Source organism: Musa acuminata, chromosome BXJ3-5 (genome assembly GCF_036884655.1).
Source record: "Musa acuminata AAA Group cultivar baxijiao chromosome BXJ3-5, Cavendish_Baxijiao_AAA, whole genome shotgun sequence".
Lineage (NCBI taxonomy): Eukaryota > Viridiplantae > Streptophyta > Magnoliopsida > Zingiberales > Musaceae > Musa > Musa acuminata.
Genome location: NC_088353.1, coordinates 41,349,867 through 41,365,652, shown reverse-complemented (window position 1 = coordinate 41,365,652; position 15,786 = coordinate 41,349,867). Strand labels below are relative to the sequence as shown.

General features: G+C 41.0%; 4 protein-coding genes across 7 annotated transcripts; 3 read left to right on the top strand and 1 right to left on the bottom strand.

The window, feature by feature from the left end:
- Window positions 1–1,630: 1,630 nt before the first annotated feature.
- On the bottom strand, window positions 1,631–6,599 carry LOC135637605 (probable WRKY transcription factor 2). The gene is made up of 6 exons (XM_065150243.1): window positions 5,885–6,599; window positions 5,312–5,801; window positions 5,002–5,187; window positions 2,968–3,806; window positions 2,689–2,847; window positions 1,631–2,511 (listed from the first exon to the last, which is right to left on the bottom strand). Exons 2-6 carry the CDS (start codon window positions 5,753–5,755, stop codon window positions 1,938–1,940), a joined length of 2,202 nt encoding a protein of 733 aa, XP_065006315.1. The 5' UTR covers window positions 5,756–5,801; window positions 5,885–6,599; the 3' UTR covers window positions 1,631–1,937.
- An 819-nt stretch (window positions 6,600–7,418) lies between these two features.
- On the top strand, window positions 7,419–9,624 carry LOC135637606 (pentatricopeptide repeat-containing protein At3g62890-like). The gene has a single exon (XM_065150244.1). The coding sequence runs from the start codon at window positions 7,421–7,423 to the stop codon at window positions 9,572–9,574; it is 2,154 nt and encodes a 717-aa protein (XP_065006316.1). The 5' UTR covers window positions 7,419–7,420; the 3' UTR covers window positions 9,575–9,624.
- A 361-nt stretch (window positions 9,625–9,985) lies between these two features.
- LOC135637608 (arabinogalactan protein 23-like) lies at window positions 9,986–10,414 on the top strand. The gene has a single exon (XM_065150249.1). It carries the CDS (start codon window positions 10,071–10,073, stop codon window positions 10,251–10,253), a length of 183 nt encoding a protein of 60 aa, XP_065006321.1. The 5' UTR covers window positions 9,986–10,070; the 3' UTR covers window positions 10,254–10,414.
- Window positions 10,415–10,612: 198 nt separating this feature from the next.
- LOC135637607 (OVARIAN TUMOR DOMAIN-containing deubiquitinating enzyme 4-like) lies at window positions 10,613–15,505 on the top strand. 4 transcript variants are annotated; one of them, XM_065150248.1, is made up of 10 exons: window positions 10,613–10,670; window positions 11,008–11,072; window positions 11,208–11,634; window positions 12,697–13,182; window positions 13,267–13,413; window positions 13,541–13,662; window positions 13,820–13,860; window positions 14,093–14,191; window positions 14,622–14,827; window positions 15,272–15,505. In XM_065150248.1, the coding sequence occupies exons 4-9, from the start codon at window positions 12,915–12,917 to the stop codon at window positions 14,791–14,793; spliced, it is 849 nt and encodes a 282-aa protein (XP_065006320.1). In that variant the 5' UTR covers window positions 10,613–10,670; window positions 11,008–11,072; window positions 11,208–11,634; window positions 12,697–12,914; the 3' UTR covers window positions 14,794–14,827; window positions 15,272–15,505. The 4 variants fall into 4 exon arrangements, with proteins under 4 accessions (XP_065006320.1, XP_065006319.1, XP_065006317.1 ...); XM_065150247.1 differs by having other exon boundaries at window positions 11,208–11,488; window positions 12,697–13,413; XM_065150245.1 differs by having other exon boundaries at window positions 12,697–13,413.
- Window positions 15,506–15,786: the final 281 nt, after the last annotated feature.

The window sequence follows — 15,786 nt, the reverse complement described above, 5'->3', positions numbered from 1 at the left end:
GACAACAACTCTATTAAGATCAACCACCTCCTTAAACAACTGACAGATTGATTCTCTACTAAAGTTTTAGGGTCATTGATATATTTTCTGGATATAGAGAATGTATTTACATCCACTAGTCTTTTTCTCTCTCTAAAAAAATATATTTAAGATTTTCCATTGAAGATGAACATTAAAATGATAACTAAGTTGTCACCCATTTTCTTACGGTGAGTCACTTAAGATAGATGATGGCAATCCTTTATTGGATTCTACATTGTATCAATAAATACTTGGATAGTATTTATGACTCATTGGTTCAAACATCTCAGTTAATAAACTCTTATAATTCATGCATCAACCCTTCATAACTCATTGGACTACTAAAACATATCCTATGATACCTTAAAAAACCCTCAATCATGGTTGTCTTCTTTGAAAATAATCATTCTCTTATCTTTATGCTTGTACGGATGTTGATTGAGCAAGAAACGCTAATGTTAAAACATCCGCATCAATATATATTATATTCCTCAATACAAACCCTATTAGTTGGAGCTCCAAGAAACAAAAAATAATTGTACATTCTTCACGGAAGTTGAGTATCACATTATTATCATTATTATTGTAGAACTCAATTGAATCACTAATTTGAACTCAGTGTCACCTTTTGCCCTACCAACAATCTATTATAACAATATCTATGTTTTATTTTTGTATTTGATTCTCATATCAAATATATTACTATCGACTTCTACTTCATTAGAGACCAAGTTATTAAACATCAATTATATGTATCTCACGTCTATACTTTTGACCAATTAGCAGACTCTCACAAAGCCACTTATGATTATTAGGGCATGATTAAGCATCGATCGTAAATCAATCATCAAAATTTGATAGATTGTGATATCAATTCACGTACCTTTTGTATCTCCATCATATCAATATCCCATGATTTAAGGGCAATCATCTTGATTCATGGGCATGATCGAAGGACAATCAAATCCTCCTCAACCTAGTATATATAGATTCATGAATTAAGGAATATAAAAAGTCATTCTAACAGTAATCCTTTAGTTCCCAAACTTAGTTTCTCATGTAGTGGAGGAAGATGAGATCAAGCTTCTAATGGAGTGTGAGAGGAGAACATTAGTTAAGATAAGAGAAGAAGCAGCAGCAAAATACTGGAAGTAACAGTGAAATAAGCGATGACAATGTGTGTCAGACAGGCTAATTTGTCCATGTTGCGAGCTTGGAGTAATGATCATATAAGTTTGTTGTTTGTGGAGAAGAATGTGAGTCATGCTCAAGATGGTGAAAACTTACATCACAACGAAAAATGGGCTTTAAATGCATTTTTTGAGTTATGGAAGAAATATTTTCCTTATTTTTTTTATCACATTAAGTTTTTGGAGAGGGGGGGCATTAATGTCATTTAGAATTTCAATTATGATCAAAAGATAGTTAACTGATGAAGATTAATCAAAATGATGTTTTTGGATTTTATAAGGACATATATGCTCCATTAAGATTTTAAAAGGACCAGTATAAGAAGCAATTATTTCAGAGAGATTATATATATATTCCTCTTCACTACTGCAAATCTCTGAGAGTGCATTTCAGTTTGCACTGGCACTAAGCAGATAAATTGAAATAGACAGCATGAAGTAGTTTAAAATTGATATGGACTCTTTTTAGATACAACATATGCCTTACAATTATGTAATTAAATGAATTGTATAAGAACTACACACACCAAACCACTTTGACAAATCCAATTCATCAGTCACATTCTTTGGCACAATACACAAACTTGTCACATAAGACATTTTGATATTTCTGCTGAGGATGAAAGCAGAAGCTGTTCGGATTCTCAACTGCAAAGAAAAAAGATTAAAAGCAAAATTTTCTTCTCAGGTATGCAGAACATCTTTTTTTTCAGTCTGTAGTAATATTTACAGCTGAGGTCTTAGCGGTACGCCATTCATCATCATCTGATGGTACATTGGACCTGCATTCGGCATGGGTAGCCTCGACTCCGACTCTGGCATCGGTTCCTCCTTGGGCTCTCCTTTAGGAATCATCAATCCTTCAACAGGCATGTGGTGGCCCAGATATGAGTGAACCGAAGGAAGAACTGACACGTTCATTGGAGCTAGAGGACCCGGCAAAGCCATAGCAAGGTTCGTAAAACCTGGTTGGCTCATCGCAAAAGAGAAGCTGGTTGCTGGTCTTAGCTGCTGTGTTCCAGGGAGGCCAAATGTGCTAAAAGGTGCATGGCCTTCAAGCCTTACTAAACCGCCTTGGGCAGATTCCACTCTTGGGAGTAGACCATGAGGTTCATGAGGTGCCGCTGTATTGGATATGGTACCAGAGGGAATGGAGCCTGGGTGATTGCTATTTCTTGCAGCAGGGACATCATGGTTGTGTTTACCCTCATATGTTGTGATCACTGACTTCAGATCATGTGCTGCCCTTTCCACATGTTTCCGAACATTACATCCTGGATGTGTGCACTTATAATAGCTTCTGCAAAAACAAGAAAAAAAAAAAACTTCATTCAGAGGAAATTTGTTAATTTTCATTGAATAGGTCTGCATAGCAAATAAGATCTTGTGAAGATAAAGTTTAAAGTTCTTGCAGTTTCCACTATCAAATTTGTGTAACCATTCAATAAAAACATGCACATATAATGCAAAATCACACCTCGGATTTGGATTTCCTTTAACCACTTTCTGTCCATATTTGCGCCAACGATACCCATCATCAAGAATGTCAACCTCACTGGTTGTCTGAACCACAACCCTTGGTTCACGAACTGCTCTAGAAGCTGCACTCATCTCAATAGCAGTGGTGTCTAGCTTCCTGAAATAGAACCAAATTGATGTATCCTAACAAAGGGATGTTGCAAATTGTAGCTCACATGAAAAATTGACCCAATCAAGTTAGCAGCAAGAAGTAAATTAGAAAATAAACTAAACTTACATTCTTTTGGATTCGGTCTCATCTCCCTCACCATCACAGCCAAGTGATACACTGCCATGAGTGGCCCTATCATCCTCATCTTCTTCATTGGACATTGTGGATGAAACATCTATAGCATCAGAGGATAAACGAGCTATATCTGGAGTCTGTTTTGTAGTAGCAGAAGGGTCACAACATTCAGCAGCTACATGGGTGGATGTTGTAGTCTCCAGGCCATCACCCTGCCAATCTTGCTCCTCGTTCCCCATATTTCTAGTTGTCCACATGGTCTTGCTATCAGAATTCATTTGTGATCCAGTTTGAGCAGAACCATCAATCTCTGGGTCATTAAATGGGTGGGACAACAATACACCAGATCGGCGATTTGGAGGAGGCATGGGATGATTGTGGGTACCCTTATAGATAATCTCTGTGATGTGACCTTCAAGAGAGCGTTCCACCTTTTTCTTTACCTGGCAGTTTGGGTGAGTGCATTTGTAATAACTTCTTGGGTATTCACTACCCTTTACTTGTTTTTGTCCGTATTTCCTCCAATTGTAACCATCCTTTGCTGGAGCACCAACAGCCACAGATGAAGGCTCTCCTTTAAGGTCTCTGTCTCCATCCTGTTCATCATCAAGGGGCAGAGCATGGTCGCTTCCCATGAAAGAATCAGGCATACTATGTTTGAACATAATAGAATCAGTAGCATCTTTACTGTCAGCCTGAAGGTTGAATTCGTGTTGATTTTGGGAATTCATAGGGCCAGCTTCCAAAGTTCCAGTTTCTTTAGGTTTCCCCAATTGAACAGGTACAGTTATACTTGATAATGTTTGTGGTTGACTTAAGCCTGGAGCAACCTATGTTGACATAATTACCAGTCAAGATCTATGGATAAGTGGGGAAAAAAATCTCTGTATACTCTAGTTAGCATTAATATCATGCAAAGGTTTGTACAGATATGATAGTCCTGTGAATAAAAAGTGGGTCATCTCCAAAGTAGAACATTTTTCAAACAATTGCAAGCACTAACACTGAATCAACTTGAATAATTTTATTAGGTAATATGTTCATATGTATCAAGATCGACATTTCATATGGTAACCTGCCATACAAGTCTCAAGCAAGACTATGATTGACATTATAGAACAGAACAGAAGGGAAAAAAATGCATGAAATTCCAAAGACAACAAATAGCAACACGATGAATGACACTTTCTGTACTTGAAGCATACCATCAGAATCTGAGTAGATATGTGTGCAATTTTTGCCATGCAAGGAGCAATGAATTTACATCCTAAAACAATCTTTTTGAAGAGGATGTCAATAGGCATTTGTGTCCAGCTGAAGTTAAAAATTTATGTTTAACCAGAGATTACAATGCAAAGCCTTTAAGATGTAACAGTTTAGACAACCACATGAATGGACATTTCTTGGCATAATTAAATTTAAGCATGTAATCACGGTGTCTGAAGATGGCCTTCTGTAGAAATACTTCTCTTACTTGCCTATTCAGAAATTTAACAAAGATTTGAAGTACCCCATTCCAGATATGTTGTCCTAATTTCTCCAAAAATGTCGCTCTTCATAATCTTTTCATGCAATTCCCTAGTTGCCTACCAGCATAGGTATGGTCATTGTAGTATGTCATGTATCTCCAATAACTTCTGGAAGTCATAAACTTGTGGACCACCACACTAGACTCTCAAATATATGATCTCTGATGTCAAAGTTTAACAAAATGAAATTAGCCATTAAAAAGCAAACAAAAGGCTACCGCTTATCGTCGATTGCGAATCCTTACCCTTATCCACACAAAAAGACAAGACAAGTGAAGCTTTCAATACTGGAATCAATCTTGATCATTGGTATTCAAGGTCCTTGAGCCAACATGGACAGGTAGGCTACATAATGACTACATGTATTACATTAGTTATGTTCTGTCCTATTTTTTGTAAATGGTCAGTAATTGTGATCTTTCATTGCTATGTTTTCAATTTCAAATGCAGTTTCATGAGATTGCTGAAAAAAAAAATGCAGCTAAAGTGGACCTACCATCCTCTCAGAACTTGAATAAAATGAGGAGTGTAATTCCAGGAGGGGCTTGAAAGCGAATGCTTCAGGAGCATCTTCGAGTAGGTCATTACTTTTAATACGAGATGATGAGACTGACATCAAAGCTGGGCCTGCAATATTGTTCTGTGCAAAATGAAGCTTGCCAGTGGTGGGAGATGGTTGAGCCTAAAGAAAATTATTAGGAAAAAGAAAAGTCAGGCATTACGATATGCGGATATCCAGCATGGTCTGATTTAGAATTCATCCCTTGCTTATTAATGCCTACTGTTACATCAAGTAGAATTCATACCATAGAGTTAGAAAGAAAAACCGGCGACTCTAACAATGATGTAGGGCTCAGACCAGGTGGAATGGTCAGATATGGAGATCGGACATCTGAGGAAGATGAAGCCATCTTTTCTTGCCCAATCCGAGCAGTATTGAGCTTGGGCACGTTAAAACCACTAGCAGATATCCTCTCAGCGAGACCGCCATGCGAGTTCGATTTGTGAGCTCCAGACCAATTTGATTCTGATAGGAAATCATTCGATGCCTCACCCTCTTCCTCTTTTGTAACCTTATCCATCTTTTCCGTCTCCAGTGCAGGCCCGTCATTTTCCTTCCCTGCCAAGAAGCCTGACGAGGATCTTGAACCAAACTCCTCGCTTAAGAAGGTTGACATTAAGGTCCTTGGACTGGGATTTGAAAGGGTCCAGTCCTCGATCATGGCGTCCTTGTCGTTCATCCCAGCCATGATTGATCCAATTATTCTACTGATTCAGATGCAAGTCCTGTCAGATCTGCAAAGACAACAAGGTCCAATCGAAGTTAAAACCCAATGACAGCAGATAATTTCAATGCCCAGGCATAGATCAATGCGCACCTTTTGATTCCACCTCAGATAAAAATCCGATTTTGAAGATTCCTCAGGAATCCCAGAAAGCAAAAACGACGGAGATCAAATAAAAGTTCAATTTTTTTCCAAAAAATACAACTAATCTGCGAAAAATTCACAGAAGATGTTTCAAAGCAAAGATCAATTAGACACAACGGAACCCTAAGGGACCAAAGCCACACAAGATGAAGCTGAAAGCAGCAAAAAAGCTCCAATCTTTTGATAGAAATGGAGCAGATTCCCACTAGAGGAAGACCAAACCCAAATCACCACAAGAGATATCAGAAAAGAGGGAGGCAACAATCACACTTTGATAAGAGAAACAGTAACCCAGACAGGAAACGTGAAGGTAAAAGGGAAAGCTGGAAATGGAGGCGCAAATGGGATGACCCCAACCACATCAGAGCCAGGCAGGAACAGGAGCTTCGGAACCAATCAACAATGGGTTTCTCCTCTGAGCTCTGTCAGTCTGATAAAGCCACAGTAGCAAAAGAAGAGAAGGAGACAAAGATCTGACTCGTATTCCTCTTTCTTCTACTCTTCTAGTGGGAACCCCAATAATTCCCGCAGTAATTGCTTCTCCCTACTACTACTACTACTACAGAGAGAGACGGGGACAGATGAGACTAAGGAAGAATCCCGCTTGGAAGAGACACAGAACGGCAAGCTTGTTCTTATCTTCCCCTCCCCTTCCCTTCTCTTTCCTCTCCTCTTTTCTCCATTGCTTTGTGTCTTTATCATCTCATATACCTCTTACAGCATCGTTTATGAGAATATAAATTTTACAGGGATATATGTGCAAATAATCGTTGTAACTTTACAGATATGTATGCCACTTTAAATATATTTTAACTCATATCCCTAATAGTGCATAAATGAGTTACTTCCAATGTCAAATTGGGACCTATCTGAAATCATTTAAATATTAATATAAATATGAATAGTCAATATCCATTGGTCGGAGTGCATTGGATTGGCTACCATCTGAAATTAAAGGGCCAAATTGCTATTGTTTACCTTTAAAAGGATATATGTGAAAAAACTTCTTCCTTATTAGTTAACTAATGGGCGTCGGCAACGGAGCTGTGCATCTGAGTGATGACACGTGGAGGATTTCGATCCGTCCGTCGAAGACGGGAACTACTGTCAGGCCCAGACAGGGTCCATTCAAGGCAGAAGCTGGACCCTGTACCCATACAGCAAATCCCATCGGTAACTTGCATCCATCCATAAGGATCATAATAGACGTGACTAATTTTTTCTTTATTGGAATATCTAAAATTGCTGTCCCTTTTTATTTGAGTTGGTCCATCGATCTAATTGTGATGTCTCAATCTTGCTGTGGTGGAGACATGATCACACAGGCACCAGGAATCTTATACAGTATACATTCGTGTATTAACTCGTCAATTCTACGACAGTATGCTTGTGTATGTCCCTTTATCACAATTTTCCGAATCTTAAAGCATTATAATATATGTATTCGTTGTGAAGGGGTTCGCGCGCAACAGTCGTCGGGAGACGATGCGCGCAAGCCCGCCCGTTTCCCGCCGTCTCGAGACCCTCCTACGCTCCCCGCTCGCCTTCCGCCATCTCCGCCCCTTTCTCGCCCGCCTCGTCATCGCCGGAGACGTCCGCCACCCAGCCACCCTACGCCGCCTCTCTGACCTCATCGCGCTCTTCCCTGACCACCGCTCGTCCCCTCTCCTCTCCCGCGCCCTCTCCCGCCTGTACTTCCATCTCGCCCCCTCCTGCACCACCTTCCTCTACAACCTCATCATCCGTGCCTTCTCCCGCAGCCGCCGCCACCCCTGCGAGTCACTCTTCGCCTTTGTCTCCCTCCTCCGCTCCGCGTCCCCCCCGGATCACTTCACTTTCCCCTCCCTCGTCAAGGCAGCCTGCAGTCTTCGCTCCCCCACCGGTGGCATCCAAATCCACCCCCAGGTGTTGAGACGAGGGTTCGAGTCTTACATATATGTGCTGAACACGCTGTTGTCCATGTACTCGGCTTTCGGGGACATGGTTTCGGCTCGGAAGCTCTTCGACTTGAGCTCCGAGCTGTTGGATGTCGTCTCTTGGAACACAGTCGTTGATGGATATGTCAAAGTTGGCGCATTGGAGGTTGCGAGGCGGCTTTTCGAGGAGATGCCTGTGAGAAACGAGGTGTCGTGGAGCGCAATCATCAATGGTTATGCTGGGAAAGGCGAGTTGGATGTTGCACGATCATTGTTTGACAGAATGCCGGTGCAGAGGAATGCTGTAACTTGGAATTCGATGGTGTCGGGGTTTGCAAGGCACGGGTTGTTGCCGGTGGCTAGGAAATTCTTCGATGAGATGCCCATGAGGAACATTGTGTCATGGAATTCGATGGTTTCTGGGTATGCACTGAATGGGGAGATGGATGCTGCAAGGAAGTTGTTCGATCAGATGCCCGAAAGGGATGTAGTTTCTTGGAGTTGCATGATTTCAGGGTATGCACAGAGCAACCAGTTTCTAGCGGCATTGCAGCTCTTTAAAGAGATGCAGAAGGTCCGCATGATAAAACCCAATGAGGTAACAATGGTCAGTGTGCTCTCAGCTTGTGCACATCTTGCAGCTCTGGAACAAGGAAAGTGGGTACACGCATACATAGACAAGAACCATATGACACTGGATGATGACCAGAATCTAGGAGCCGCTCTGATCGATATGTACGCTAAGTGTGGAAGCATTGACATAGCTCTAAAGTTGTTCCAATCTTTGGACCGTAAGAATGTCTCTAGCTGGAATGCTTTGATAACAGGATTAGCAATTAATGGGGCAGCTAGTGAGTCTCTTGAAGCATTTGAACAGATGCAGAAATGTGGTCTGAAACCCGACGATATAACATTTGTTGGCGTACTGATGGCATGTGTTCATCGAGGACTGGTCCATGAGGGGCAACAATATTTTGAGAGCATGACAAAGGTTCATGGGATTCAGCCTCAAATGAAGCATTACGGATGCATGGTTGATCTACTAGGCCGAGCAGGATCGTTGGAAGAGGCAGAAGGAATAGTAAGAAGTATGCCGATGAAACCGGATATCATGGTATTGGGAGCTCTGCTTGGTGCTTGTAGGATTCATAAAGATGTAGCAGTCACGGATAGAGTAAAGAAAGATGTTCTTCGGTTGAAGGCCCAGCAATCTGGTTGCCATGTTTTACTTTCTAATATATTTGCTGCTGCAGGTAGATGGGCTGATGCCTCCGAAGTGAGGAGTTCACTGAAGCAGACTGGCATCAGGAAGGATCCAGGTTCTAGCTCTGTGGAACTGGATGGGATTGTGTATGAGTTTGTCGCAGGGAGTTGTTCTCTTCCTGAGGCCAGTGCCATGTATGCCTGGCTGGACAAGATGGGGAGTGATCTAAGACACCAAGGGTATTCACCAGTGACCCAAGATGTCTTACTAGATCTAAGCGAAGAAGATAAAGAGACCTGGTTGTCGAGGCACAGTGAGAAGCTAGCTTTAGCATTCGCTTTGTTAAGGTCTGCACCTCATTCCACTATAAGAATCGTGAAGAACCTAAGGATCTGTGGGGACTGCCATTCCTTTGTAAAGCATGTATCCAAGTTCTCTTCACAAGAAGTTATCATCAGAGACCGGATTCGTTTCCATCATTTCAAGGATGGCACTTGCTCTTGCAATGATTATTGGTGATTATTGATGAGAACAACAAAGCTTCTCATCAGTCTTCAGTTGTTATTTCATTCAGAATTGGTCGATATTTATGGGTATTCTGCTGCATGATGATGTCTTCTCATGTTCTTCGCATCTTCAACAATGAAGGTTTTGTGATTTGCATCACTCTATTTGTCACTCCAGCCAATTTCTTGATTTTAAGATCAAAAAGCTTGTGAGGTAATTGTTATTGTTGATATCCACTTTGAGTGGCTCACCTCACGATTTATATTCTAAAATTAGGTTACTGGTCAACGAACTCCCCCGCTGACCATGCACTTGCAAGCACGTAAGCCTTCTCTTTCGCAAGACTGAAACATGGCCACCACCCATTCCGAAGGCCACGAACCCTCGAAGCATGCTATAAAACCCCCTCCACCCACTCCTTCCTTCCTCAGGCCTGCAAAGGAGAGACACAAGCCCCACCCGCAACACCGTCTTCCTCATCTCCCCCGCAGCTCAGCCGGTGTCAGCAATGGAGATGGGGAAGTTCGCCTGCGCCGTCCTCGTCGCCGCCGCCTCGGCCACCGCTGCTTTGGCGGCCGATGCACCCGCCCCCGGCCCCGGCCCCGCCAGTGCTTCCTTCGCCGTCACTCCCGCTGTCGGCGCCGTGATCGGGGCCTCCCTCCTCTCCTTCTTCGCCTTCTACTTGCAGTAGCCTCATAGGAAGAAGCGAAGGGGAAGCCTCATCGTTCCTATTGCTGTATCTCTTTGTTTCTTCTACTCCCATTTCCTTCCTTGAAAGCTGAGCAGTGGATTGTTCGCGTGAATGTGATCGGCGATCGAGTTTAATGCAATAAAAGAAATGTTAGCTGAGCCTTTTTTTCGTCTTACAAGTAATCATAACTACAAATTTATGTGCTCATCAATGCTAGAAGCCACGTGAGATCACGTGAGGGTAGTGTCGTAATTGAGATGAACGGAGGTGGCGTTTCTGTCATTCCGGATCTCGTCTTTCATTTGAACAGGGAGGAGAGCGAGAGAAGGAAGAGGTGACGGAGGAGGGGGAGGGGGGGGGGGGGGGGGTGGAGACGAGGGAGTTCACCATCGAGATCCACGAGCGGCTTTACTGACGGTATATTTACTTTCTTTTGTGCGATTTATTGTCCTGAGGTTTCGTTATTCCGCAATATGTGATGGGTGTTCTGATCCGATTCGTGTTTGCTTCTTCTTCGTTTCGAGATATCTTACAATGCGTGGTTTGATATTTTGTCGGCGATTCGAGTAATAGAACCAATTTGGATCGTTTCCCTCATGTTTCTGGGGATTATTTATTGCTTCCGTTGAATTGATTGCGATATTAATATGACGCTCCAATTTAGCCCTATATCGAATTTGTAAGATCTAAACAGTATTTTGGATCAGTGATTGAAGGTCATGAAGTTAATGAGTCATTTGAATGATGCTTTTAGGATGGATCATTGACACCGAACATAGCGAAGGAGATTCTCTTTGCTTCCTTGCGTAGGTACCAAAGGTTTGGTTTTTGTTCTTGTGTGTTTGTTCGACTTCAAGAAGAACAACAAAAAATGAGTAGTTTCTCCGACTGCGATTGTTCTAGACCTTTGATCTGTCGTGCCAAACCTGCTTGTGTTATCATCATGTGATGTAGAATGTGGCTTCTGGGCGTCGCCCCCTGTTTTGGAGCAGCACTTCCAGAATGCAGAAGAATCAGCTTTTCCGATTTGAGATGAGGCAAGCGTTGCTGTCGCCGTAGTTTTCATGGGTTCTTTGGAGAGGGGCAGATTTGGCAGAGCGATGAGAACCTGTGCGGGACCCACCGCACCTGGTGGCGGCTCCACCCTCGATGATCCCTATCGCCACGCGAGGAAGCCCTCTCTCGAGAGGGCACGTCCATCGCTTCCTTCCCTGCTCCGCAAGAGGCGGCTTCAGGTACGGGAGCATCCCTCGCCTCTGCACTCATCCTTCCCGTCTTGGGCTATCTCTTCTTTTTCTTCTGCTCATATAACATCGACTCTTCCCATCTCCTCTCTTTCCAACAAATATTATCCTCGCCTTCCGGACCGAGATCTACCGTGGTAAGTCGGGTTTTCTTCTTCCTTTTTTCTGTTATAGAACCTTCTCTGATATTTTTAGGAAATAAATGCCGCAACTTCTCTGTTTCTTTGCTGGATTTTTTAGTTCGTGACATGATATTCCCACCTTTTTGTTTGATATCAATATGATGACAAAAACAAAAAAAAATCACATTTCTGGCATGTCCATCTTTATGGATTGTTCGGACAAAAGTTGATTTTGATTGATTCTGAGTACTAGATTCAAAAAGAAGGGAAAAAGAAAAAATCCTAGTCACAATTCTTGTTGGTTGATTTCAGCGAAGGATAAAATATAGTTCTTTATCATGCATTAATGTCGGCAAAAGCAGAAAATTACCTGGAAAAAAAAAAGAAGGAACTTTCAAGTGGGATTGCAAATGGGCTTTCCTGTTCCCACAGATTGATTAATGGAAGTCTTTGAGTAAGACAATTTCAGGGCTGTCGGTGATTGTCATTTCCTTTACAGTTCTTAATGCCAAAGATTTGTATGCTATAATTCAGATACAAGATTCTTTATGGTGGGGTTACATGAAAATGATCAATTTCTTGTTCTGCACATAGATATGTCGCCCTTCCTGTGCTGGCTAGGATACTAGTATCGCTGCTACTTCCAGTAGTTTGTATGCAGGATGTTAGTCTTCTTAGAGTGCCAAAATCATGATTTTGCCTCACAAAATTATGAAGCTTTAGCTTAATATGGTTTTGCCAACAACATATGATTTGGCTGTGACTTTTTACTGACCCTCAGTAATTACCATATTTGCTTTTACTCATTTTTTGCAAAGGTTGCAAATAGAGCTGAAGATATTGTATCCTTTGAGATATGTTCCACTTTCCCTCTGGATATGTTCCATTATTTGCTAGTCGTTGGAGAATGGTGCTTGATTTCTCATATGCAAACACCTAGAAGATCATTTTATTACAATGTCTTGCAGATAAATCTAGGCATATGTTTGTGCTGCTTTGTATCCTACGTAGAGTAGAAGTAGGGGGCAGCTGTAATCTTTGCTTGAGAAAGTAACAATTTTTGTTTGATGTGATTAGGTAGATGCAGCTGTGCATGGACAAGGCCACAAATATTGAATTATTTTAATGGCGCCTATGTCCAGATAAAGCAGTTTTGAACCATGATATATATGTAGAGACATTTGTGTGTTTCTCATTAGCACACACAAACCAAAACAACAGCTTTATAATTTTAGCGTTTCACATTTCATATACTCTGGAAATCATCAATCTTGCACGGAGGTGTTGGGAAATAGATGTTTAGCTATACGTCTCCTCTGTGGTTGACCCGATCCAATTCCAGCAGTCTATGCTCTCGTTCCAGCCTGTTCCGACAAAGACATACAGTTGTGTCATTATCCAAGTCTTTTCGTTCTTCCTCTACTAATCTTCGAAGACCTAGATGTAGATTTCCTTCTTTTACTCTTTCCAAACATAAAGGAAGTATTCTTCAGCGAAACATGGACACCTCAATGAGATTGTCTGGGGGCAAATTTCATCTTGCATCAACGACAAGGTGTCGAAGTATGAGTTTGAGCCTTTCTTTGCCATCACATGAGAAGTTCTCGGGAGTCTCTTGGAATACTAGAAACTTACCATTGGTAGCAGGTGGCGCTTCGCTTGGGCTTTATTTGTGCTTTACGACTTCAGGACCAGTATATGCTGAAGCTTCCAGGGGAAGAACTAGCAAGAATGATGGAAACAGCACTGGATATTCTCATGGAAAAAAAATTTATACTGATTATTCCATTACTGGTGAGACAAGACTTTTTTGTTTTTTAAGGCAGTTCATAAAATATCTGCACTAGTAAAGTTCCTGAGTATAATTATATCAGACATGGTCACTCAGATAATTACCTAAACAAATTTGTCATTCTTGTAGGCATCCCAGGAGATGGAAGATGCTTATTCCGTTCAGTGATGCATGGGGCATGTCTCAGGTCTGGCAAGCTACCGCCAGATGAGAAACTTCAGAGAGAATTAGCAGATGAATTGAGGGCCAGGGTAAGTTCACCGGGCGTATACCTTACAGTTGTATATTTGTCATTATTCTGGAAGTACATTGCTAACATTCTACTTTTGTTGATGCTGTTTCTTACTCACACAAGCAGTTCCAACTAATATATTCTTAACTTCTCGTTTCATTCGATGAACTGGCCAGGTTGCTGATGAATTTGTTAAGAGGCGAGCAGAGACTGAATGGTGAGCCGATGCTTCTAAATAAGAATCATAAATCATTCAGTTTGGGTGGTAGCTTGCACTCTTGATAATTTGACTTGGAGAGCAATCTTGACTTTTGGGAATTCCAAAAAATTCTCTCAAATGTATCTATCTCAGTGCGAATTGACACAATTATAAGTGGTAGTAAGATATTTAGTAAGAGAAAAATTTTGGCAGTCAAGCATGAGTTATTTTTAAGCTAATCATGTTGCAGGTTTGTTGAGGGTGACTTTGATACTTATGTATCTACAATTAGGAAGCCACATGTCTGGGGAGGTGAGCCTGAATTATTCATGGCGTCACATGTTCTTGAGTAAGTACTTGTGTTATCTACCTCTCTGAATTCCATGGAATTTCACATAACAATTTCCAAAAAGTTTCCATATCAATATTGTATATGCCTTATCCTCTCTTATTAAAATTTTGCTATCCTCCTTTTTTTTCTCTTTTTTTTCCTTTATGCTATTTGCTCTGCTTCCTTTGTGTATATGATTGAACTAAGATTACAAATGGCATACACCCTTTTCTTCCATGCATTCATGATCTGAAATTAGATTGGCTGTCAGGTAACTTCTACACAAAGTTATCATTATAATTTCCTTTCATGACTCAGAGGCATCTTGAAAACAACAAATTGTGGTGTTGGTCTTGTCTTATTGATGGATGTGCTATTGATCAATCTGGAGATTTTAGATGTATTTCAGCAATCTACAACTCTCTATAAGACACTCTTTATTTTGTAGAATGCCAATCACAGTTTATATGCTGGATGAGGATGCTGGTGGTTTAATAGCAATAGCAGAGTATGGCCAAGAATATGGGAAGGACGATCCAATTTGTGTTCTTTATCATGGCTTTGGTCATTACGAAGCCCTACAAATTCCTGGACGAAAAGGTTCAAGATCTAGATTGTAGCTTTTTGGACATGGTGCTTTTTATGCTGTTGTTGGTAAGTAATATGCTTTTTAAGTTTCATTTATAAATCTTCTTACAATGACCAGGCAATATGATGTCTTGCTAGGCGTGCTTGGTTTATGTTATAGTTAAAGCTGTTCAGAAACATTGACTTTAACCTATTATGGATATGATTGATATATTTATCACTAAACATTCAACTAGTCTTTCTGAGTGTCTTTATACAAAGTACATTCTTTTATTAGTTAAGCCACTTTATATGAAATATCTTGACTGCCTTTGCCTAGATAACACCTGAAATTGTTCGCCTTAGCTGGAAAACGTTACTTATGCCTCACTTGTCAGCATTCATGGTAGCAAGACGAATGACATGCAAAAACCTTTTAAAGCTGTTTCCACTGGATTGATAAAAATAGGCTTCTTTTTCTTTCTCTATTTAGCGATAAAAATCTGAAGAAGTTATTGTTCTATTTTACAGATTGTGGCACCCGTTCAATGGGCAGATGGACTTGCTGCCTGGGGAAATTTGAGCCCAAATGTTCCAGCATTATGTTGGGACACCAGCTCAACACTTCATGCTGAAAGGTAGATCAACGCACGAGGAAGAACTTGCCTAACTGATGATCTACATTTGTGATATGCTGTTTACAGATATGAAACCCAGGATTTGCTCTTCAAATTTTCATTCAATGGGAACTGTGAGATTGTCAAATTACGTGTTCGTCTTTTCTTTTCGTTTTCTAAGTAATCTTACACTCTCTAGTGCATGCACTAATAATGGTGCCCACTCTAGATATCACTTACTTGAATCAAGTTATCACAGCTCGTATTAATTCACGTTACAAAGATATAAATGCCTGCTTTACCAGCTATGAATGCATTTTATTCTTAATACTAACCTGAATTTTTTTTATGATTTCAAAGAAATTCATTTGGTTATTTTGATGCCTATGAAATATAGTTGCTATATCATCTCTGGTTAGATAACTTGCT